Source organism: Clinocottus analis, unplaced genomic scaffold (genome assembly GCF_023055335.1).
Source record: "Clinocottus analis isolate CAN_PGR_092001 unplaced genomic scaffold, fCliAna1.0.p SCAF_20, whole genome shotgun sequence".
Classification (NCBI taxonomy): Eukaryota; Metazoa; Chordata; class Actinopteri; order Perciformes; family Cottidae; genus Clinocottus; species Clinocottus analis.
Genome location: NW_027175932.1, coordinates 9570438 through 9596423, shown reverse-complemented (window position 1 = coordinate 9596423; position 25986 = coordinate 9570438). Strand labels below are relative to the sequence as shown.

Below are 25986 nucleotides of genomic sequence, written 5' to 3'. Positions count from 1 at the left end.
AGCATAATCAATTTTACCTTTCTTATTCAAACAAAAATTGCAGGCTTTGCTGATTTCATTTATTTTAATAATGCAAGGACACTCGACAACCTGATCCACACTCAATACCTGTTGGTGGCGGTAATGCACCAAGCGCCAATAAACTTTTAAAAAGAAGAAGAACTGAACGCGCTTCTGGTGCGACCGGAAGTACAAATGACAACATCCGGTTAAATTACAAAATATGCAGCGCCGCAGTTGTAACTCACTGTCGCGTGGTACGAATTATTAATATTTTCTCCATGTTGTATGTGTTTTTTGGTCATATCATTTTGGTATACAACTCTGTGGTTTTGTTTGTTGACATTTACACTGAAACTATACTTTCCCTGCAGTTGTATTGTTTATATGTGAGCTAGCTAACTTTAGCTTACCGTTTAGCTCGCAGGTGGGCTAAGTGTTTTAACGTTACTTCGAGCTGTCAGTCACACAGAGCTGTCGCGCCACATCGTGTGATTTAATGTCTATCTAAATGATCGTGTTCTGCTCTGTAACACAGGCTACGTGTCAGTATAAACTTTTAGGGCTTCATTTAATATCTTATTGAATGTAGCTCACTGCATGCTCGCTTTGTCTCAGTGTTTTTCCTCTGCTCATTGTCTCAGCCTGAACACAACAGATCTAATGATGTTAACCCCATCGAAGGACGGGATGCCCAGTATGATAGACAGGGCGCTGAGGATGAGGAGGGAGGAACAGGCTCGTCAGGTCGTCCTAGCCTGGGCTGTCCTCAACGTGTCTCTGGCTGGCATGCTTTACACTGAAATGTAAGTTGCTCGAAGTTCAATAGTTTGCTGCCCTGCAAACATTTGTAATGCTGCACTGTTGTAGTGCCCCCCCACCCCACCCTCCCCTCAATCTTTCAACTCTTCCATTGCACGGTGAATGATATGAGTATCTTGTTTATTTTTAGGTCAGGGAAGTTGCTGAGTCAATACTACAACATCACATACTGGCCTATTTGGTATATTGGTGAGTTCCCACTTTATGTTGGAGTTAGAAGGGTGTAAAATGTTTTCATTATGTTAAGTCTGTCCTCTGCTCTTCTCATTTACAGAACTGGTGCTAGCCTCTCTATTTAGCCTCAATGCCCTTTTTGACTTCTGGAAATATTTCAAATACACAATGGCCCCCTCCACCATTGCTGTATCCCCTGCACAGCATCACCTACTGGGTCTGAGAAACACAAGTAAGGCACTTATTTTTTTTGCCTGCATATTTTGTATTTTTCACTTTAGTTTATTTTCTATCAGATTTATGTTAACACACTTTGGTTGTTAGATTTTGAGTGTGGGGCTTATCATGTATGATTGTTGTTGTCTGTCTCCTTGCAGGTATTCATGCCTCTCCACCACAAAAGCCAGAAAAAAAAGAGACCCCAGCCCCGACCCAGTCATCGCCACTGCAGGGCCAGAGCGTGCTGAGTTTCAGCCCCTCACGGCCGGCCACCACCACCCCTAAGTTCTCCCCCAGCTGTGTACCCGGGTACAGTCCTCCTCTCGGAAGCCCAGCCACCCCAAACAGTTCAGGCGGGCCCTTTTCTCCCTCATTGGCCTTCGGAAAGGTATGTCTATCACATCGCTCATCTGGCCTAGCTTGGAGATATGTGGTGGGTCATTGTAATTAATGCATTTCCTCAGAAGTAATTATGCCTCTTCACATTAAGGGCATTACTTTCTTCCTTTCTCAGGTGTTGAACTACAGTACCTCCCCTGGCTCCTCTCCCTACCCCAGCAGCATTGGACCAGCAGAAGGCTCCAGCTTGAGAGCTCGATATCGCACATCCCCTTCTGTGTTTAACTCGCCTGGAAGCAAGGAGGACTACATGGAGGATCTAAAAAGCCTGGAGAGGTTCCTCCGCACAGAGGAGGAGAGGAGTCACCGCAGCCAATTAGGTAAAGTATGCCTCAGTGTTGTTAATATAAACAGAGCAGGACGCTCCAGGGTCACTCAATGAGATGGGCAGATAATGACAAAATGTTTTTACAAGCTTTCGCCCATCAATTATTTAGATGATTTGTAATTATTATCTCAGTCTTAGTAAATGTGGAAAAACATGTGGTCATAGAATGATCTGATGTTCACTACAGGAAGTCCAGAGTCTGTCTCGCCGAGCCACAGCCCAACATTTTGGAACTACAACCGATCAGTGGGGGATTACGCCCAGAGCCTGAGGAAGTTCCTGTACCAGCCAGCCTGCCGCTCTTTGGCCCCGTCTGCCCACAAGGATGAGACAGACCTGGGCTCCAAACAGGCTGCAGAAGAGGTCTGTATAGATGCATTGTTTTTGCCCTAATCAATACAATAATATTGATCGAGACATGCCAGTCTTTCTGTATACATATGTAATTGCCATAAAATTATCTTTTTCCCCTTCCTGTTATGTAGGTGTGGGCCCGAATTACCACGAGTCGTCCTGTAGTGGATCGCATCGATAGCTGGACAGCCAAGCTTAGAAATGTGAGGGTTATTTGCAGAATTACATACCATTTTATAAAAATTTAAAAAAAAAACGTTTAATGTGACTCAAACTTTCATCGACACATGAGTAAGAAAATACATCTGAAAATAAATCTATTCTTGTCTTTCGTAGTGGATCAGTGACACAATTTTGGTCCCATTGGTCAAGGAAATCGACTCTGTCAACAGCCAGCTCAGGAGGATGGGCTGCCCTGAGCTCCAGATCGGAGGTAAACCGTCTACAGAGAACATGAATCTTTAGACATGTGCTTTGTCCTCACACTGCTATTGGTTTCAATGAAAAGTGCTGGACATTACAGGACCAAAGAATACAAACGTGTCTTAGAAATGTTAGATTTTTGCGAGTAATATTTTATAAATGCCACTATATGAAAATGTTAAAATTAGTAAAGCTGCTTATTACTCAACCATATTGAGAACTAAAATCTTGTAGAAACATAATAAAAATAACATGCAAAAGCACTTGGCTATCTAAATGCGGAGTAGATTTTTTTGTGTTTTTTTAATTTCATCAAACATTTAAGGGAACATGCCAGATAGGAATTTTTCTTGGGAACTTTATAACATACATTGTATGCAAAAAAACAATTACGTAATATAGAAGTTACTTAAGTCTGACAGATTTTTGAGTCTTAGTTGTTTTCACTCTTTCCCCCACCAGAGGCCAGCATAAGCAGCCTGAAACAGGCAGCGGTGATGAAAGCCTCATCCATCCCCACTATAAACTCAATTGTTCAGTATCTGGACATCACTCCCAGTCAGGAGTATCTAGTGGATCGCGTAAAGGGTAGGTTCAACAATATTATGACTTGGGAGGACATTTTTGTATTTCTTATAAATGTTTTTTTCATGTGCTTTCTGCATTCTGTCCTGTCAGAGCTGGCGCACAGCGGCTGCATGAGCTCCTTTCGCTGGAACGGTGGTGGTAATCTGAAGAACAGGAAGTGGGACACTGACCTCCCCACTGACTGTGCTGTAAGTTGATGCACAAACACACTTTTTTTCTTAAAACTTGGTGTTTGCTTCACAGTAATTTGTCTCTGCATTATTTGAGTCTTTTGACTGCAGGGGCTGTGCTGCAAACATGTTACAGTAGCAGTCTGGGTGGCTTTCCTCATCAATGGAGGACATTGGCCAAATACTTCTGCTTAATCTTTTTTATTTTTCATTTTTTGTCCCTCTAGATCCTCATGCACATGTTTTGTACATACTTGGACTCCAGACTGCCTCCACACCCAAAGTACCCAGATGGGAAGACTTTTACTTCTCAGCACTTTAGCCACACCCCAGACAAACCTGGTAAGTGCCACCAGACACACTGGAGGAACAGCAAGGTCTTTTCTATGTTTCTAATATTCACTGTATTCTTCCTACTCTTGAAATGCAGCATTTACTTTCTATTGTAACTTTGTCCTGCTGTTTCAGTTCTCATCCCTTTTGTGTTAACTCATAGATGTTACCAAGGAGAGCCTCTTCTGCATCCACCAAAGCAGCACAACTCCCCCTCACTACCAGCTCATCTACCAGGGACATATCTACAGTTTACCCAAGGTGACGGCAAAAACAACCAGTGTTTCTATTCTTAAAAAAATAAAAATAAAAACGTCTTTATTTTCAGGATCTTACAAAACCGCTGGTCTCTTTTTTTGCCCTTTCTGGCTTTAAGTCAAATCCCAAGAGAAGTCTGTTTTTTTAAGTTGTGCTATTCATAGGTGTCCCTAATCAAGTTCAATGATGCACTGGACTTGTTTACACTGATAACGCATAGAGAGCTTTGCATCTAGCGGCCTTCTTCATACCAGTAATCCCCACGTATGTGATGTAATCTTCCTATGAAAAGCCGAGAAATGCAGGTCATCAAAACAGACGTCTCAATAATTAACTAATCAGCATGTCTTCCTCTACTGAAATGCTTTGATTGCACTAACAGGAATCCATTTTGATTGCTATTATAGGGCAGGAACAATCTGTTCCACACAATCCTAATGTTCCTCTATCTCATTAAGACTAAGGAGTCAGGGATGCTGGGGTGAGTACTTATGCTACAAATTTCCTGTAAAAGACCGCCTAGCTCGTATACTATATGCTACTTCAGAGTATAAGGACATATTGAATGATTTTCAAGAAAAAAGGTAAAACACCAAAGCACAGATTACATTTTGATTTTAAAATGATCGGTTTAACTTGGCTTGTCGACTGTTGGATAATTAAATTGCTTTTCTTTTCTTCAGGAGAGTGAATCTTGGACTCTCCGGTGTAAACATCTTGTGGATATTCGAGAATTGATGACAACTGATCATCATTTACCAAGCAACAAAAAGCTGCAAGTGGATTTTTGTTCAACACTGGCCGGACTTCCACCTCGTCTTAAAGACTGTTCTTCTTGGGGCACATCGGAAGCGGCACTTGCTTTTTGACAGACAACAAATGCATATTTTTGGAAATTCTCAATTTTAGCGTCCAAATGGGTAACAGTGTGTGTTGTCATTTTAATGACACATTTACATTGCACCGCGGTGTGCTTATGATACACCGCAGAGCAGTATTTTTTTTAACTTTGCTTGGTTTTCTGATTTTTGTATTTTGAGAATGTACCATCATGGCAGCCTTGTAAATAATATACCTCAGATGTATCTTGTGAATTGTAAACGGCTCTGAGCCATTTAGCATGAATGCTAATACAGTAAGTGCGGACTGGACTTTTGTTTCTTCAGCTTCAATAACATGGTGTGTAGTTTTTCTTTTCCCTGTAGTTAAATGATTGTCATCTGTTGTTAGGATACTCCTGACACGCTTGAATCACCTACAGAAATTGGACTTTTAAAAGGGAAGCAATACACAAAATATTAAAGTATTATAGTATTCTGTTCTAGTGAAGCTTCCCATAGTACTAGGCTATGTACAGTGTTCATTCTTTTTGATATGTGATGGAGAACAAATGAAAAGCCTGTGATTAACCAAAGTCTTTTTCTGAGAATAGAACGTCTTTTACAAAAGCCATTTGTTAAATTTCCAACCCTCCACATATCTGCTTGTCTTCAATGATGACATTTTTCAATTGTGACAAGACTTCAAAATAAAATATTTAAAAGAAACTGTTAAATTATGTTAATTTTCCCTCTGTCTCATGATATATTTATTTATATTGAAGGCATCCACTTGGTGGCATTGTAGTTCATTTTTTAAGATTTGACCATCTTGCCCTGTTTCCTCATGACATACTGCATGCTATCTACCTCTAGAGAATTGTAATGTGATGCAGTATCATGTGCAGCGATGTCCAGTTAAAGACTTGAGCCTGGAAAACATTGCTGACTGGCAAATTCCATTATGAAATAGTTTTGTCAGCATTTGTTGAGGACAAACTGTTTTGATGGAATCATTCCTTCATGATGTAATATGCCATTATGTGCACCCCGATGTTATTAATTCTCAGGTGTAAAACTGTGGGAAACTATTTAGAAATATTCTTCCCGATTGCCCTGGCAGCATTATCAGGCATAAGTTGCTTGTTTTGTAGTTCAGTGTGGTCCTCTTATGGCAAACGTCATTTCCCACAATGCAGTTCGCAGTATAGCTTTCCCTGCAGGGAATTGTAGTCACTTTATCAATTAGGACTTCTTGTCAGCCAAATAAACTGCATATGTCGATGGTTTAACTGTTTTCCCCCACGTTGACTAATGTTTTGTAAAATGTCAGACGTGTGTATGTCATTGATATTGGAGGTGGCTCAAGGTAGGGACCTGAGGCACTTGGACGAACTACAAAGACCACAATGCACTTGGACATAGTCGCTCCTCTGCTCACATCCGCTTCACTCGCTATTTGTGTTGGGGGAAAAAAGGACTTTGTGAAACTGCAGCGATGTCAGTCCAGGTTGTGGCAGCGAAAATGGCAGAGGTCGAACTCAAAGACGTCCCCACCGGCAAAGACTTACCGGCCGGCTCCCCGATGACACCGACCTCGGAGGGCAAGAGCCTCGGCAGAAATGACCCGCACGAGGCCGGCTTCTCCGCCGCCGCGTCCCCAACAGCGGAGCCCTCCGCGAAAGCCGGAGAAGGCAGCCTGGGTTTGCTCACCCCGAACCCGGCGAAGATGCCGCAGGCGTCGGCCATGAAGCGGACCGACCCGCAGCAGAACGGCGGAGAGGCTTTTGTCAACCGGGACGGCACCGTGGCCGAGGCTCCGCGGATGAAAAAGGCGAGTGAGAAAACATGTTCACCATTACACGAGCTGCTGTCTCCTCGGTGCTGTCGGACCACCGCGAAGCGCAGCAGCCGAAAGCTCACATTGTGTGCCGATGCTAGCGGGCTAGCTGGTCCCCCGAAACTGATCCAGCGTCAGTTTACACTTTTAATTATGGTCCTGGGTGTTAATAACACCGTAGAGGTTGTAATAAGGGACACCTACTATTTACAAAATGGGTGTACCCTTTTTTTTGAGGGTGAAAACGCTACATCTTTACGACATGAACTCCGCAACGTCAGCTGGATAAAAGTATTCAACTGCTCACACAAGTTGTGTGGATAAGTGTTGTTATTCCTTTTTTGTTTGTTTTTTAACTCACGCTTACTGCTGTTGTTTTTGTGGATGGGACTATAACCTGAACGTTGTGCCTTATGCAGATTACACAATATGACGCTAGCTAAAATAAGCGTTGTCATTAACTTTAATTGAAGCTTAAGTTGCTGATTTATATTAATAATAATCATCTTTTGTGTCACGTGGCATGATCTATATGTAGTGCGGTAGTTAATCTTATTTGGCATAGATTTAGAAGTTGCTAGTTGAATGTGACCCAGTGAGGCAGAAGAGCACATCTTGGTGCAGGTGTGTGTGCTTCTAAATACACCTGCTCAAACGATGCTCCTTGCTTGACCTCTAGTAAAATGAAGATCGCCCTGCTTACAAAAAAATGCCGTGGTAATCTTGGGTTTTATTGACGCAGTGCCACCCAAGGTGAGTGATCTGACTCAGACATAACAGCAGTCAGTAATCCGTGGCTCCTGAGCACCCCTGTCGCCTAGTTCTCTCCAGCCTGATTTAGCCCTTTGGGCACATGCACTTCAGTGAAGGGAGCGCCTGCCCTTCTGGCTTAATTCAGAGGGCGGACTGACTTGGCCTTGTCTTGTCCTTGGCGAATGAGGATACAACAGTTCCTTGGCTGTGATTGTGACCTAAATGCATCTTATCTTTTTGTGTGTAGCAAAGTCTTGATTTGGTCAGAAGTGTACATAAAGGGCAAGGTTCGAGGAAAGAACATTTCTGATAAGGAATCCTTTGAGGAAGCTTCCAGCTTTGTTCTTTTGATCAGAGTTATTAACAATTGACAGTGATTTATAGCCTGTGGTCACTCCAGTGCACTTCATCAGTGATGATCCTATTCAGGATTGTTCTTTTTAAGATGTGTGGTCGAACCATGGCAATGCAATGCAATGCAAAAAAAATGTGGTTTTGAAATGGGCTTTACTCAAGTGTGTTTGCCAGTTTGCAACATGAATGCAAAATACATATTAAGTGTGTTTTCACTATGAACCCTTGGAGAAAGAGAACTAAAAAAGTTGAGGTGATTGTTAGGGTTAAATCTGAAGGGACGGTACAAGTTGTATGTGACGCACTCCCCACCCTCACGTACAAATCTGCGTTGACAATGATCCTATCCCGTTGGGCCACCCTTAAGGAAGCCCCAAGAGCAGCCCCAAAGGAGGAGAGCTGGATTGTGCAGTGTGGGAATGGACTGCGCATCGACGGCAGCTCAGAGCAGATTGCTTTTCGTACCTCCGACTGTCACAGCTAGCAGGCGTATGGAAGGACAGCAGCCGTCAGGAGCACTGGGCCCACAGGCTGATCCACATTTGGCAGACAACCGAAATCCTGACGTACCGGACGGCAGCGACCACATCTGGATTATTGAGGAGACCCATTTTGCACACAGGAGCATGGTACAAAAAATTAATTTCCCAAATGTGACAGGTTCATTTTATTTAGTAAAAAAAAAGAATATGAGAAGTTTATCATGAAGCATCTCCTTAATGTAGTCTGCCTTGACAAAAGTTACTAGCACGTATTCCTTAAATATTCTTTAAAGTTGCATCAAAGTACTTTTTAAGGCTAAATGTTAGTTTTTTTGACAAATCTAAAGTATTTAATCTTGGAGTAAAACGTGTGGTTTTAGTTGGTTGAAGCTAGATTATTTTCTTTTTTACAGCGCTGTACAAATAAAATGTATTAGTAATGAAGATTTTTATGATGTTAAATTAATAGAGTCAAGTGTAGGATACTCTCTGGTTAATCTATTTTAATGTAAAGAGATCATGGTAATGTAAAGAGAAATAGAAGGGATCATTTTAACTTTCTACAAGGCATCTCTGAGTTTTTAGGGTCAAAGGTGGTATTGGTTTTTTTTTAATATTCATGTGATGTAGACATCAGTAAGCCTGACTAATGCATAATAGACACTCTAAATACATTGAGCCAGATATCCGTCCATTATCTTAATTCAAAGACTTAGTTGTCACTGCATTTCTCTGATCACCCACTTTAGTGTGTCCACTGGGACAAAAGGTTTCCTCCAGCCTATTATATGCATCACAAGGCTTCATGAATCTTATGGCACACTCGCTGCGTTAGAGATACACATCTGCTGAATTCTGCTTGTCCAAAGCAGTGGTAGGGTCAGCAAAGCAGTGGGGCTGATGCAAGTATGCATACAGCAGTACTGACTGGATGGCCGGCTATCTTTTAATCCATGCTTTATCATGTCGTCACACGAGGGGATTAAAAGGCCAGCGATCTGTTATAGGTGGGCCCAGATGTTATCTTCATGAGTCCAGTGATGAGTTTCATCGTAACCCACATGGCTTCGCATGAATATGTCCAGCTTCTGGGAAGTACAGGGCGCTACATCCAGATGGGGCGATAAGTAAACTGGCAAGGCGTTCTGCAGCATGCAGGCCTAGTTGCTGGCACGGGTATGGTTTGTGACTAAGCCTGATTTAAGTCTCATATTGGCTCAGTGGGGTCACCTGCCTTAGTGGCTGTATGAAGGCATTGATACAGCCACTCTTAACCAAGCACAATACTTTTTACCTTGGTACTTACTTAAAATGATTCTCCCCTCACCTGTAACGTTTGGCAATGACCAAACTTTTGAACGGGTTTCAAGAAAGTGTGCGCTATGATATTTTTGAATGACCCTCTGGTCGTCGCTTTCTGATGCAATGTTATGTCACCCGCTAAGCTGGTGTTCCTGGTAGTGCTCACTGATAAACAGGCTTATAGTGACCGGTGGCTGCTCTATTTGGGAAGAGCACTGCGCGGAAGAAGATGTTACGCATTAAAAAAATAGCGCAGGGTTTAATGCAATGCTCCATTTTCTCCCGTCTGCTTCAATTTCTCCCCCCTACTTTGCTTTTGTGGTGCATTGGAAACCTTTCTGGGGACATATTATCTATTTCATTTGGTATTACTTAAATGTAATCCTAAAGGATTTGCGTTGATGACATTTTCTTCAAACTTTCTTTGTCTGAGCAAAGAGTGGGAATGATAAAGATAAATGTTCAATGAGGAAATGAATTAGGCTATCAGAAGGTCCGAGGGTGTCGTTGTTCTGGAGTCAGTTTGCTCATAAATCCAGTCCTATTCTCATGTATATACAAAGTTAGCTAGTAAAGGACAAGAGGTTGTCTTCATGCAAGGTCATTGGACATCTTCAGCTGCCTTTGACTGTCTTGGTTTGTTCGTGTATAAGTGTGCATGCACACTGATAATCACATGCACTTTCACAGATGATCTGGTTTGTTTTATTGAAGTCGCAATGTGTTCATAGCATCATCTTACTTTTGTCTTTTACTTAGTGGTTTTGAGAATATCTACTTCAATTACGTACCTAAATCACCTGAATGAAATCAATTTCTTCTAGAAAGTAGTAAACAAGGGGACAAGTTGGTCTTTTTAGTAATCAACAGTATCAGACCATCAGATAAATGCATGCTTTTCAAAACTGCATAGATAGGAAGATGTATTTACATCATGGTTGTGACAGGTTGACATTTGTTCCACACTGCAATAAAAGTATAGAAGGTAAACATTTAGTTCCAGAGGTTCAAAACGCTATCTTAATGTGGATAGAAGGCCAATAAATATACACTGCATGAAATACGAATAAAAAAAACCCCATCTGGAGTCAGAGTGAGTAGTGCAGCATTTGCCAGCTGTGCGGTTTTCGGCAGCAAGATAAAAAGTGCCTGAATGTAATTTTCTTTGGCATACACTGCCAGCCTTAGACACTTCACAACATGAGACAGATAGACAGTGTCCTTTTAAGGCACACATGCGTGCATCCTTGACACAGGAAATGTGTAACCCCAGTGTGAAGTCTGAGGAATGCCCCGAGAATGAGCGAAGGGGAGAAAAGATTTTGCATTCAGATCCAATTCCAGCCGTCCCTCTATCTTCCACCACGGATGTTAAGCTGAAAAGAAAATGTACTGCCCAGTTTCTGTGTAGCTGTTGGACCATCCTGATCCACTCACAAACTCTGACCCCTAACTTGTGGCGATCACAGTGTTATGCTGAAAGCATTATAGTCGCCCCACCTCACAGTGGATTTCCAACAACGATGCCACCTTTCTAAACAGTTTAATTTTGATGGCGGAATCAAAGAATCAGTGCGACTTAAACATCATTTAATGACTTGCAGCACACTCAAGCGAGAAAAGGGATGAAATGTAGAAAGTGTTTAACATATTTAATAGTGATATGTTCAAGCTGGACTAGAAAACAGACCAGAATTGATATGTATTGGTATAAAACTCCACAGCCAGTTGAAGGAGGGTTTTTATTCTTCTTTAAGTAACATGAATATCGTCTTAAAGCTCTTGCTTTCTCTGTCCAGCCCTGTTGACAGTCAAACACTGCTGTGCTGGTTATTGTGCTGACGGGACCTTTCGTAGGCGCTTGGAGGACAGCAAGTAAGTTTGACCATTGTCAGAGGTCACTGGTAGGGTCGCCGGGGAAAGCAGGGTAGACGAGGGGCCGATCGTGACCCGGGGGCTGCGAATGACTCAACAGAGCGGACAAACTGAGACAACAAAAACCCAATCATCAGACTTGGAGCAGAGCGTCAGCCAGGCTTGCATATGAAACACTTGCTAATGATATTGCACGCTTGGTTTGGGCCGTACTGAGAAATGGGGGAGGGGAGTGGATGGAGTTTTAACACGTTTGTTTGACGACATACCTTGAATGTTAATGATTTATTGATGGCTAGTTAGTCACTGGTAAGAAATGGATCCATCAAGAACGCTGGCTGGCTTCAGTATGCATCCTCTGGATATCAGTTCTAGGTTTTCTTTCGCGGAAACTTGCCCTGTCATGAACAATCGGGGAGTGTATAAAACAACCTGACATGTCTGACGATGAGTATTGCTGAATTAAATGCTGTAGATACTGGATTATAGATGCGAAGGTGACATGAGGTGCAGGGAGAACTATTGTCTTAGCTATTTATGTACATTTAGTATTTAGTGCCCTTTCAGTTCTTGATTTTTAATGCTTTGTTCTGTATTGAGGCTCACAAGGTGGTTATTAGGATTTTGTGTGTGTCAATTATCCATTCCAATGATTCAATGTGTTCTTGTTCTTTTTGCTACTATGACACCTTAATCACCTCTGGATCATTGAAGTTAATATAATTTTATGAATCTTTTTATGGATGTTAAAAGGGAACTTCTGTTTTTGGTGCACCTCATCACTGTGTACTTGGTCAGAAATCTGTGAAACTCTGCCAGGAATGTCTTAAAATATATCCTTAGAGGAAGCCAGTGGTGCTGTTGAGTAATTTTGAATGTCCTCCTAGCTGCCTCTGCCACTCATGGAAGAGGGTGTATATTTGTCCAGCTTTGCCTTAAGTGCACTTAGCCATGTTTTATCGCCGTTTTTAATGACCTTCAAGTGAAATCCTGATTTATCTGATCTTTCTCTGGTGCTCTTGCTCTCCTCATCCTCAAATGATCACGTCACAAAACTTCTATTTTTGCTTCCTCTTGCTTGCCTTGTGTCACACCACTCAACACTACTGTGGACTTCATGAAGTGGAGTGACGGACTACTTCAAATACACCAAAACTCATCACAAAGTGAGCCGTAAGCCGCACGTGCCTCTGGTCGCCACTTCCTCTGTTGTTTTTAGGCCGTCTTACTTTCTCGTACATTGTGTTCATGTGCTGAGTCTTCTGTAATTCTCAGCCCCACAGAATTAAGGCATGTGTGAGCTCGCACCTCTCTAACCATCTTCTCCCGTGCCACAGAGGCCGGCTCAGGAAATGGTCTGTTGGAACTTGACACCAGTTTGCGTTTCTCTCACCCCCGGGGTGCCAGATACTGATCCCTTTATCACTGTCCAGACGGGACGTTATAGCGGCGACATTGCATTGTGGGATTTAAGATCACAGTTTTTCTTGATCTCAATTACTCGAGGAGGGAGGGAGAGATACCTTTTTAAAATGCCAAATATTTATTTCAAACCTCTCTTTTAGCCTCAAAACTATTCTCTGATGCAGTATAAACATAGAGATATATAGTACATGTGGCTAAAAGTTGTTGAACCAGTTATTAAAGATGGCTTTGTTCATTGTGCGATTCATTAACGTATGCTTTTATACCTTAAGCTAATTCTCTGAGTTGCCATTGCTGCTGTATTGTACATTCATGAACACACATGGGTGTGTGTTGGAGTCCCACGAAGTGGGTTCATCTTTCCCAAGATGCAAAATAATTATATCAGCTTTAATGAATTCTATTCGAGTAACCCGTGTTTAAATGTTAATGCAGTTTCCTAAATGTCAGAGAAGTTTGTATTTTGGCCAGTAGTTCTTGTAATGATCATATTGGAGTTTTTTAGACATTACCTGCCTGCTGTTTTGCGTTCCAATGGCGACGTACTAAACACCTAGTGCCACAGTCAACATGCCGAAATCCATTTTCACACTTGATATATTGGAGTGCAAACACCTACCTTAAGACAGAATAGAGTAGCTCTGCTTTCTGGCATGAGGCTCTTGTTTTTTTGTATTTAGTCTCTCTGATGCAGTCACTCTGTGTCTTTTGTCTGGTGTTGGCCATGCCGACGTCTGTGCTTCCCTCTCCCTCAGTGTACCACCCACACATGTCCATCTGTGACTCCCCGGTTGACATTTATTTCCTGCCTAGTCATCGCAGCTTGCTATCACTGATCATGTACAGCTCATTGAGTTACGCACCGTCCCATCTCAAGACTCTTTCCAAGGCTCAGGTTCTTGAAACGGTTAAGTAGAAAGAATGAAGGGGAAAGGAGAGAACTAATTTTTCCTGGAAAAACCCAGTTGATGTGTATGTGTCATTGTGTGTGCATGCGTGATCTGTGTGTGTGTATATGCATGTGTTCCCACTAGCACACAGTGTTTCGTTTACATGAGGATCAGGAGACAGTAGTGGACATTAACACAGATTTGGCTATGCAGCGTGACGAGGAATGCCGCTCCATATTCAAGCACTGCATGCGAACAAAGGCTGAACATTGTGTTTGAAAAGTGCTGCCTCACAAAAGGGCCCTCACACAGCCTGAAATGAACCCCCCACACGCCCATCAGTCTGCCCGGCTTCCTATTAGTCAGGCCAAACCACCCATCCTTTGCAGACGGAGGAGAGAGCTGTTTATATCTGCAACATCCTTAGGCTGGGAAAAACATACATTAAGCCTTGTACGTATATATTTACACCCAGCGAGCACAAAGCAACATTATCATTAGTTTGGAGTTGTTTGTGGTCCCGCCCCGATGAATTTAAGTCCCCCTTTCACTTTCCCTTTAACTCATTGCTTTGGTATCCTCCAACTCATGAGGGAAATATTGGGCTCCTTTTTAGCCAAGATGCTCCACTATTTCACGAGCTGGCTGCTAATGCTGTCTGCTGTTTGGTGCTGGGCCAGTAGCATACAGTGGGTTTAGCACTGCTTTTCTCTTGAAAACCAGCAGCAGCTGGAAACGATGCCGATAAGAGTGTTTTACAAGCAAGTCAAAACGATGAAATTGCAGTAAAACTAAAGCAAAACCAACAAAAAGGATTAGTAACGTCCCAGTAGAACTCTTAGAGTCCAGTAACATATTACACATAGTATTTCTTTTGAGAGCAGCAGATCAAATGACTGATTTCCTCACATTGCAAATTTTCTTTTTGAGCCAGCATACAGGGGTCAAGAGGATAAAGAAGAAATCCAAATCCTGCCTAATAACTGAAGAATTGCTTCACACTCCTAATTAAACATAGATCATTGGCCCCATAATGGGCTTATTCAAAAATAGACCCGCATCATCCCCCATTTGTGTGGCTTTGATGTAATTATACTTTCCCCACAGGGAGAGAGAGAGACGTATATTTGGCAATTCAAGATGAAGAACTAAAAACAAACAAAGAAACTAACATGCAATTCCAAAAACCTACCACTTACGTGTTTTTACTGTTAAATCCTACAGTGTTTTTATTTTTCGATTAAGCTCATGGGAGGTTTTATTTAGCTTAATGGCCGACATTAACAATCCATTTGTTGTTCAATGAAATGAATTAAATAAAAAATGTACTTAAAAAATGTGACCAATAAGACAAAAAGCATGCACTGACGGATGAATGTTTGCATGGGTGAGGAGATGAGTGGATGATGGATACTGTAGATACAGCTTACTGTTTTAATTCACGTAATAGCCGCGGCATTGTTGATTGGATTGGATCCAATATCATCAACTGTTTGCCTTTTTTATTTGGTTTCTGTCAGAACCCATTAGAGTTGAAACAACAGCTTTTTAAACAATCTGATCAATAGTAAAGCTAATCGCTAAGCCCCGGGGCTCCAAACTGTGCCCTAGATGGGTCCAAATGGGCAACAAGACACTGTTACACAACTGAAGTGTGCTTGTGAGAAAGATGTCCACTAAAGTTAGATTAGATAAGTGGCCTTTGTAGGGGACAAACCATAGAACTGTAGTAGAGATAGTCACAAATAATCCGAAACTTAAACAAACAAAATGTTCCAATAGCCACAACTCAATAATGTTTCAGGGGCACTGTGGGAAATTGAACATTTTGAACCCGATGCTCTTATGAAATCTTTAATTTGTCCTTGACTGACATGTGAAGTCTGCAGTCTTGGCACCCTTCCTCCGCCCTGCGGCAGACATGAATGGAAAGGAATGTTACAGGAAGCGTGTTCGCTGTTCTCCTCTCCCCCTCTCTGTTAAAAAACAGGTAGGGTTTAATCTGTCACTAAGCCCCGTCATTCATTGCTTGCTCTCCCCTCGTATCAGTGTCCCTCGCTTTCACGGTGACTATCAGACCATATCAGGAGGACAGGGATTGTTCCAGTCGGCGGTGTTCAGTGTGGATGGCCCTGCATACTTTCCACAGTTCACAGCAGCACTGTGATTATTCAGGGCTGCAGCAGTTGGTTCGACCTAATCTCTGTAAACCGATTCTGCATTCACATGTGGAATCTGTAGGGAACGAGGAAAAGATTTTGGCATCTGCAGTGTTCGAGACGAGTCTTGCAATAGCAATAGCCGATGGGTCACTCTTCCCGAAACAGAACTTTGTTAAACGTGATCACCAGTTTGTAGAGCAGCAGGCACTTGTGCTGTTAGCCCTTCATCTGTGCAACGTGTCCATGTGTTCTTTCACATTGTATACATGCTGTCGCTGTATGTACAGGGTGGAGCGTAAAGGAGCAGAGGATGACCTGTGGGGCTGCTGGTGACGTGGCTGCACTGAGTGTAGTGAAGTCCTGTGTGGACACGAAGCCTCTGGCAATATTCTGTACATGTTGTTTGTGAGGGCACGTGTTTGGCCACTGGTAATTGCGTGTGGGCTCGGTAACCGCCGAGTGTACGCATGGTAATGGGTGCTTGTGACCCATGAGTGTGTGTCGATGTGTGCTGTTATGAGCACTTGTCCGTGTATATAAATCATCAGGGCCCATTCTTACATCACAGCCGGCCCCAGGGAAGCATGCTGCGGTCTGATACGCACAATCGCGCGCACACGCCACCTCGCACTAGCTGCTTACTCCTTCCTTCTTTTCCTTCAATTGGTCAGAGCGGCCAGAAAGTCTTTCCTATTGGATGGGTGGAGGGTACTTCGTCCCCGATTGGAGCAGCCACCTTCCCTTTAAGGATTTCCTTCCTTCTGCTGCTTTTCCTTTCTTATTCCTTGTCACTCACTGTATCTCATATGTTGCATTAAAAACACTTTGTCCGATGGCATGTACAAGTAGTTCAGTAGTAGACCCACCGCCACATCAGCGTGTAAATGTTATGTTGAGGTCATAACAGCTGGCTCGCATCTCCATCTGTACTTGTGAACGTTACAGAATCATGCACTGGCATACATTAGTAATCTGTGTGTGTGTGTGTGTGTGTGTGTGTGTGTGTGTGTGTGTGTGTGTGTGTGTGTGTGTGTGTGTGTGTGTGTGTGTGTGTGTGTGTGTGTGTGTGTGTGTGTGTGTGTGTGTGTGTGTGTGCGCACACGCTACTCTCTGCTCGTCCATGCACCTCTCTGCTCGTCTGCGTGGCTGCCAGAGCTTAACAACCACAATGTTGTTTTACTAAAAGCCAAGCCTCTCTGCCAGAGTTGTGCGCTTGTTTGTGTGTCTGTCCAGCAACGTGTCTGGTCTTTCCTGTGGTCTCACTCGAGGAGCTGTTTTCTGCAGCTGGCTTTTTCCAGGCACAATTCTTTCCAACCAAACTCTGAAATCTGAACATGCACTTTCTTAATGCTCAGTGTCAGTCATTTTTTTCCATTGCTGCTGTGGCTTCTAAACAGTGCAGCTTCCCATTGTGAAACCAAAGGTGAATCTCCTGCTTGCACGTGTTTGTAATGTGTTAGTTAGACAGTAACTTGACTTATGACTCACAAAGTGCCAGTGGCGTGCAAAATTAGACATTACTCAGACAAAAGGTGAACAGAGGGGAGCAAAACATGCACATTGCCCACCTGCTGGCTGGTTTGATTTAATGGCCTGTGAGAAACACTGTGGAGAGCTGTTAAATGATAACCTACTGCACAACAGAAGAGGTCTATTGAAACCATTGCAGTGATGGGTTTTCAATCTGTCCAGTATGTGGATAAATACATTTAAAATATGAAATTAAAGTCATGCAACAAAGATTGTAGTCATACGTGCACGGTATGGCCTTGGGTGTGACAGACTGTCCTATACTTGACAGTAATGTGATCATTGGGCAGCGTGCTCGGTCAATACCAGTAAAGCTGTCAGCTCTGTCAACAATGTCACAACAAATTGTGAAGGTGCCATTTAAATGTGCTGAACTGTATTTTGGCCCCGCTGTTAAAGAGTGCCAATCAAAAAGAAGACAATATTCAAAAAGAAAACAGAAAGCAGAATGTTTGCGTGTTGCGCACAGTAGAAGCCATACTTTTTTATCCCCGGAGATCGATGTAGTGCGAGTTGAATCAGAGGGCACCGTATCCCCGGCCAGCTGGGATTTGTGTTTTGATCTAGCTACAATTAGGGAGACGGTTGTGAACAGGGTGAGACTGCCTGTGCGGTGTGGTGGTAGAAAGAAAGGCTGAAGAAGACGTAAAACACAGCACCTCTCTGTCTGCTAGTCTATTTTATTCTGGTCGACGAGCACGATAGTAATCCAGGAATAGCTGCTAAAAGCGTAGAGAAACACATCCACAGTCAACAACTCTCTGATGTGCCATCCAACGGCTTCCTAAAAACATGCACGTTATAAACTGTGGTCTACTCCCCAGTCTGTCAAGTCGCATGAGGACAAGTGCTGTGCCAGTAATGAGAGCGTAATGAGTACAATGAAGGGAGAAAAAAGCGCAAACAAGTCCACAGAAGGCTGTGAGTGGGAAAACTTAACAAAGAAGATATATGTTGCTTCGTCCAGTGGCCTTAAACATAAGCCTTAAATATGTCTGCTAAAGATAGATGCATAGATCACTTAATGTCACAACAATAATGTACTTTTCCATCAAGGCATCTTGACTGCTTTTTACTACCAATAGATTATTTGTATACTCCTCCGATCATTTGACATGCTTTTACTAATTATTTGTGCCAAAGAACTGAACACTCGTGTTAAACCTGTGACTGTCAACAAGCCTTTGTGTACATCTGAAGAGAAGCTTAATTCAAACACAATATATTGATTGTAAAAAATAAAAAAAAAAACACCTGCCATGTTTTTGTAAAATAGTTGCCAAGTCGTTGGAGCTGATCTAATGTGTTTCATTATGGGAATTGTAGGTTCCAGTATTTTTGGACCTTGAGCCCTTCAAGTAGTAAAAGTCAAGAATATTTATGTCTGCAAGACCAAATTGCTGGAAGGCATCTTTTTAAATACGTAATAATGAACCTTACAGGACTTTAAAAGGCCCTTACCACTTCATGGATACTTTAAAAGCAATAAGTCACTCTCTGGACGCCCATTTGGATTTCTTGCTTCTTGGCATACGTGCCTCTTATTCTTTTTACCTCTTTCAGAATCTTTTTAGAGTTGTTGTAGGTCTGTGGTGCTAAATTACTCCTAGATTTGGGACAGCTTGGCAGAAGCACTTATAGGATTTATCTTCGGGGATATTTCCAGACATTTGTTTATAGCACTAAGCCATTTTACTCAACACGTTTCTCGTTCCCTCTCTCTGCTCTGTTTTTTTTTTTTTTTTTTCTAACGCCATCACTCTCACTTTTCTACGTCTTTCGGCAGACCCCATCCAAACATAAGGCTTTTAAAAGCCCATTGGCACTTGATTTAAAAGTATCCATCCTTGCACTTAGCCGGTCTCATCTTTCCTGACTCATTTTTAACTTTGTTTAGTCATCATTAGCTTTTCTACTGCGATAATCACATGGATACTTGGCCTGCTATACCCAGCCTGGGACTATATAGGAAGACATTAAATAGAACTGCTGGCCATATGCTTGTAAAAGTTTTTTGTGGCTGCAAAGTTTCTCTACCTGGGACTCTGACCGCCGCCTTGAAAGTGTAATTGACCCGAAGACTTCTCCACAAAGGACGTTGTTGCATCTTTTTGAGAACTTGCCAGAAACTCTCTTGCTATTAGGCTTTGCTTCGACCCCTGTTTATCTGGAGGGACAGCATAACACAAGCCTCCTCCAGCAACCTGTTGCCAACACAATTATCCTCCCATAACCATTGTAGACTTTGTGTCTATCTGGTAATATGAGATTTCCTGGTCAGCGCTAGCTTCCCAGAACAGAGCCGGTGTTGACACAACTCTTAACGTAGTGTTGTAGCAAGTCAAGTTTTGAGGTAACATTCAAATGCGTGACTTTGAAATTGGTCACTGGTACACTGTGTTTCTGTCCAATGCACTCGACTTTTGCATTCAGTCTTAATAAAGGGCTCTTTTTATGGTTATTGATATGACCAGAGCATTCTTGAATATTAATGTCATGCCAAAGATGTAGCAACTCAATCTTGTTCTCTGTGAAATTAATATAAAGTAAACTTAAGAGTGCAAAATGTTGACTTTTCACACCATTTGTTGCTTTTTAATCAACGGCAAGAAAATGTTTATTATAGGCACCCAAATACATCGGCCATCCTCTGCTGCTCTCTGCTTTGTAGTCGTATGAGATTTTCTGAAAAGTAATGAATCTAAACAGAAAATACCTGAACCAGAATGATGGATTGGTTTTGTGTTGTCACATAAACTGATTTGGTGTGCGCCATTTTGGCTGGAGCTTGGGTTGTGTTGCCAGCGATGGCGGCTGGGTTCCCCCAGAGGGGAGGAGGTATAAACAGCCAGCTTCCCAGTGGGCCTGATGGAGAACACTTCCTTCCCTTCTCCCCCTTTGGGCTTCCTCACAAAGGGCCGTACCGCAGCTCTCTGCTGGCCCGGCCTAGTTCGCCCCGAGTGCTCGTCTCTTTACTGATTCATATAGACGTGCAGGCTGACAGCAAGATGTTGACTGAAGTGTTAAGTCACAGAGCGACGGAATCTAAAATGTCTACGGGGAGCTGCGGTTCTGCGGCTAATTTAAAACTCATTTTGCGAAGCTGAGAAACATAAATCCTTAATAGTGAGTCATGCCCCCCCCAAGGTCCTGTAATTCCTACTGAATGTTAAATGTTAACAGCTTTTAAAATGTGTCAAGGTGTTCAACTAATCCCTCAAAATGGCTTTGTGCTCTTATTGGTACTGCTGTGAATATCAGCTTCCTAACAACCCTTACTTTACATGCTATCCTCTCGTGACTATGCAGAAGGCTTGGACAGTTGGACAGAAGTGGAAAACAACACAATGTGCTCCATTTTATTCATTTATTTCTATCTGATGTTCTTGTTCGTTCATACTGAGTTCAATAGAAAAAAGGCGTCATTGCCATGATGGAAGGATCACAGCTGCCGGCAGAGTTTTCTCAATCAGGGAAACGCACAAACAACCAGATGTCAGTCAGACAAGGCTCCGTCTCACTGCACATGGGGTCTCAGCATGTCTGACACAAAGACAAATGCAGGTTCCTCACATTGAGTTTTGTCTCTGTGGACAACGGCTCTTTGGTTGGTAATGGAGGGGCGTGGGGGGGTTGAATGATGTGGCCTTCAATGGTCTATGACAGCTCTTTGAGGTGGAGGTCTAGAAACAGAAAGACAGCCGTCTAAGCTAATGATGATTCTGTGTCATTTAGCCCAGTAATTATGGGTGTCCTGCAGCTTGAAAGGCTGTTTGTGGGAGTGTTTTGAAATATGATTATGGTGAGACAGAGCGTGTCTTCTTTTCGTCCACAGTCTATTGACACTTTGCCTCCTCACACACTCTTCTCCGCCGTCCTCAGTTCACCGGAGACGTCCCCCCCCCCTCATTCCTGTTATGCGAGGGAGCAACCACAATTTCAAACGGCTGTAGAATATGACAGTGCATACAAATGTTCGTATATCAGTTCAGCTCGAGGTCTGTTTATATAATGACATTTGGCACCAGACGAATGAGCTGACAATCGAGCCTCCTGTGAGACCCGAGTCGTGTCTCTACGGCCTCTGCTTTGTGTAGCCGTGCAGTCACAAAACCTCGGCCGGGATGAGATGAACAGAAGTAAGCGCAGAGCGTGATGTAAACAAAGAAATGAATCAGAAACATTTAAGCTGGAGGGAAACAATGCAGGAAAACATAATTGAGCTCACGACCTTGTTGACCAGTTGAAGGTGACACTGGATTGTGGGGAGCGGAACAATTCAAGGCAGTGTGCAAATTATTTTGCGTGCATTGCAGAAAATGAAGCAAAAGCAAGCTGGCCATTTTGTCTTAATGAGCATCATCACATTTACATTTTATTTCTAGTACATTATCTAGTTGCTGCAGACATGATACGACTCATACCTGGCTGCCCCCCACTTAGATTTATATTTGTTGATGCCCATTAGTCGCCAAACAAAGACATGTCAATTAAATGTTATTATTGTAGTTCATGTTTCAAGACAATTCTGCAACCAAAGCTCAGCCGTGACATGTGTGCGGGGCTTGAGAGAGGACCTTCAGCCCAACTGACTGCTCGAGAGGCCCAGTGTTGGGTTGCTGCAGGGGTCTCCATCTCATGACCCCTTTGTGTTTGATTAGGGTCGGGTTCCTTCTTACACAGGTTTGGCCCGGACCAGATGAATGTCTGCTGGTATGGATCGACTTAAAGAAGAAGGAAAATAAAAAGCTGTGTAAGCAAAGAAAAAGCTAATATCCAGGGATATGCAAATGTTTTTACTTGTTTTTTTTTGGGGGGTTCAATATGTTATTTTGAGAAACACAAATATTCAGAACCTCTTCATACTGCTGTGAAGACACGGCTGTATGTCGTCAGCATTGCATACCCGCTTGCATCCCTATAGTTACAGCTGAGTACACACGCAGCACACATGCAGCAGGGTGTCGCAGGAAGTTTGGACCTAAAGATGAAGCCTTGTGGCATGGAAGGAGATGGTTGTTATCCAGCAGGAATCCTTATACAAGTAAAAAAACAAATAGAGTATCGAATGACGAACAATGCACATTTAATTAGTAACTCATTCCCTTTTATCCTTTTATTCTATAGGGCTGCAACTAACATCGCCATTGCCACAAAGTCCAACGCAACGTATTCAAGTTGCTTGATTTGCCAAAAGATATTCATTTTTCTGTCGTTGACGAAAACCGGCGAATTATATAAATTTGACCTTGCACTCAACCCTAACGTGAGACGCTGTTCACTGCTCGGCATTAAGCGCACCGTCGTGTCAAGTTGCATGTTTTGTTGGTAAAAGAGTCGGCCTGCTCGTTCAACCCTCCTCGGTTAAATACAAGCCAAAAAAATGTGCGTGACGTCAGGCCTGCGTGCATTTAGTTACAGATGTGTTTTGATAGTGGGCTCATTAGTCGGTGACATCACAGATGACGTCAAACTCAAACTCCGCTGAAGCCGAGTCCCACTCACTTCGATTTCAGAGGTGCTGTCAGACTATGACAAGACGTCATTACTTGCTGATGTTTGTCCAACCATTAAACTAATCTTGTAAGGGTTTACTCTGGATTTTAAGTTGCTTGCAAAGATGTTTAAACATTTTAGCTAAACATTAATTACATTTTTTGCCCCCTCCTGCAGTCCAGCTCAAGGCTTATTGAGTGCAGCTGAAATACAGAGGGAGCGTGGAGTTTTGCACTTTGATATGTGCATTGTTCTTGTGGAGAAAACTCTTGTTTGACTGGAGGGATTTTAGCGAGCTGCTTTGCAAGAGCAGAACGGGGACTTGCATTGATTTCCTGTTTAGAATAGAAAAAAAATCCAAGCTTTTGACCTGGCCAGCAGCGGTTTGTTATTGTTGATTCCCCACCTTGGCATATTTGTGTCTTTTCAGGTCGATCTGAAGTAATGTTCTCATAAAAGGCTATGCGTGCAAGTTTCAAACACAATCTAACCTGTAACCAAATCCACCCACCTGGCATTGTTTTTGCAACAGCTTTTGTAGTTCATATGTTGTTCTCTCTGGCTCTTTCTGAGTACAGTCTGTACAAGCAGGAAGAACCTTTTTGTGCCTTTTTTTAAAAAAAAAAACAAAAAAAACAAAAACATGTTAGGTAACTGACGCTGAGGTTGTTTATTAAATTTGTCCGAAAAGGAAATGAGAAGAGTGTGTAACCTGGTGGAGAAAAACAATCCAAGCACATCGAGGTAAAGCTGAGTATTCATGGTGTTGCTGATTAGTACATGAAAACAACCACTGCTATATATTCTATGCCGGATGACATTTTCAGTTTTTACTTTCATTTTTTTTGTTTGTTTAATAAAAGATAGCGCTGTCAACATGTTTGTTCCTCTGCTGACATTCTGACGTACTTCGGTAACAGATGCCAGTGAATCAACAGATAATTAATGACAGTGATAATGATGTTAAATATTTTATCGGAGAAGTCAAAATTGTTGACAAACTGTTTATTGGTGAACACTTAAAAATATCATACTTTTATGTCTGATTATTTTAGTTAAGGAATTTGTTAGATCAGCACGATGAGCTGCAGCTGCGCTAAAGGTCTGTGGTATCGTATCTCATCACATTTGCTGCTCCGCTGCATCTGTTCCTGTTTTGTTTTTTCCTTGGTTCCTGCTCGCAGGGATTTTCTGTTGTTTCACCTGGTGCGTGCGTGCGTGCGTGTGTGCATGTGTGCGTGTGTGTGTGTGTGTGTGCACTGAGGTCAGGGTCAGATATGCGTTTGATCTTCTATGGGTTTGACCTGGGGGCGTCTCGCAGTTTGTAATTCTTATTTTTCAATGAAAACACATTCAAAGGAAACGCAAGACTCGGTGCGTCCTTGTTTTTGCACTTTGGATGGCTGGTGCGTGGCAAAGTAATTGAAACAGATTTGCTGTAGTCGCTTAGCAACATTAGGAACTATTATCTACGTTGTGCACATTCATTTGTATTGTGTCAAAAAAAACGAGCGTGAACCAAGTCATCCTCGCCAACCATCATAGTCCAGCTCAGTGGGATGGCCTACACCTGGCCTCACTCCCAGCATCCCACATCCCCTATGCTACTGTGATTTACTAATATATAAAAGTTTTTTATCAACTCTCATTCTTGGTTCCCTGCAGTGTGAGTCTGATCTGATTGTGGAAAACACACACACACACACACCATGTGTCCCAGTATTGAGTTAATAGGTATTGTTAATGTCATTAAGCTCCCGATCTGCTACCATCCGTAAGATAAAGCAGTGCACCGCAACCTAAAATCCAACCCAGTTATATTTAAGTATTTGGAGGTTGCTCTCTCTAATTAGGTGGAGTTCATTTATTCATTCGTTTTACTTTTCCAAACAAGCGGCCAGCGTTGCTGGGTCATGTAGACCCATTCACTGTACCAGTACAGGAGTAGAGCTTTGCTGTTTCCGTTAGTTGTCAGTGTCTTTCTTGCATAATTCATAATAATTCTCTCTGTCATGCCGAGTTACCAGGAAGTCATGCTTGTAACGTTGGCTCAGGTCACACAAATTGGATTAAAATTTGTCTTGTAATTATCTTTTTTTTTTATCATACCAGCACGTGACCGCTCATAATACCATGATGATGATGATGATGATGATGATAATTCATTCATGGGTACAGAAAGACTTTGACCATGGTAGTAAGCTGCAGGAACACCTGACCAGCATTTGGCTGGCGGGTTATTGTAAGTGGCTGTGGGTAAGAGCATCAGCTCGTTCGCTACCTTGAAATTAATCGTAAAGTCTGATTGCAGCAAGTTAAAATTATTTTTGCTCGTCCCTGCTACTGGCCTAATACATGCGATATTAATCATTTTGGAGATGTTGTGTTTGCTTGCCACAACCAGCTGCAGCATAGAAATCAAATCCTATGTTCTGACAAGTATGTAAAGATGCATGTAATATGTACTGGGCTGTACTTTAGGAAAGACCCAAAGAGTGGGCGCAATAAACAAACCACAGTTTAATTTTCTTTGGCAGCACTCCCTGTTCCTAGCCTAAGCTAACCTGTGATAATCTCGACCCGAAAATTGGGTCATAAGCCCCCGTATCCCCTCCTCCTGAGCTCCCGAAAATGACCCTCAATCCTTCACTGCAACTCTGAGCTCCTAAAGCCCCTCATCTAAACGATAAACCCGGAGAGACCAATTGCTGTATTATAGCCTGTTGCAGGGGTCAGGGTCATTAGCACCTTCAGCTGCACTCAGACGTTGGTTTTGTCCTGCAGCAGAATGGAAAATGGCTTTCCAAGGAGCATCCGTTGAGAAGGTGCAGAGGCTAAGTTTACCTTTTTGGTTTTCAGGGAACCCAAGCTCTTGAACAATCAACAATTATATATGAATACAGAGGTGGGAGAGAGGGAGAGGAAAAATGAAAGGAAGGGGAAACAATTCATTGCATTGTGTTTGCCGGCACATGGTTGGACCAGTTTGGG

General features: G+C 42.6%; 2 protein-coding genes across 3 annotated transcripts in view; both read left to right on the top strand.

Annotated features, from left to right (window-relative positions):
• The first annotated feature begins 214 nt into the window (after nt 1-214).
• tmem209 (transmembrane protein 209) lies at nt 215-5615 on the top strand. Its single transcript, XM_068586593.1, has 15 exons — nt 215-257; nt 645-806; nt 953-1011; nt 1097-1228; nt 1374-1603; nt 1730-1934; nt 2130-2305; nt 2428-2499; nt 2633-2729; nt 3182-3307; nt 3398-3495; nt 3705-3819; nt 3974-4071; nt 4476-4549; nt 4752-5615. The coding sequence occupies exons 2-15, from the start codon at nt 664-666 to the stop codon at nt 4804-4806; spliced, it is 1680 nt and encodes a 559-aa protein (XP_068442694.1). The 5' UTR covers nt 215-257; nt 645-663; the 3' UTR covers nt 4807-5615.
• Nucleotides 5616-6343: 728 nt separating this feature from the next.
• The window catches only part of ahcyl2b (adenosylhomocysteinase like 2b), a 33403-nt gene continuing 13760 nt past the window's right edge, over nt 6344-25986 (top strand). For both annotated transcript variants that reach the window (XR_011078031.1, XM_068586296.1), the window contains exon 1: nt 6344-6720. Coding sequence is in view for 1 of the 2 variants with exons in the window: in XM_068586296.1 (XP_068442397.1) it covers nt 6385-6720 (336 nt within the window). In the remaining variant the exon portion in view is untranslated. The remainder of the gene's footprint in view (nt 6721-25986) is intronic.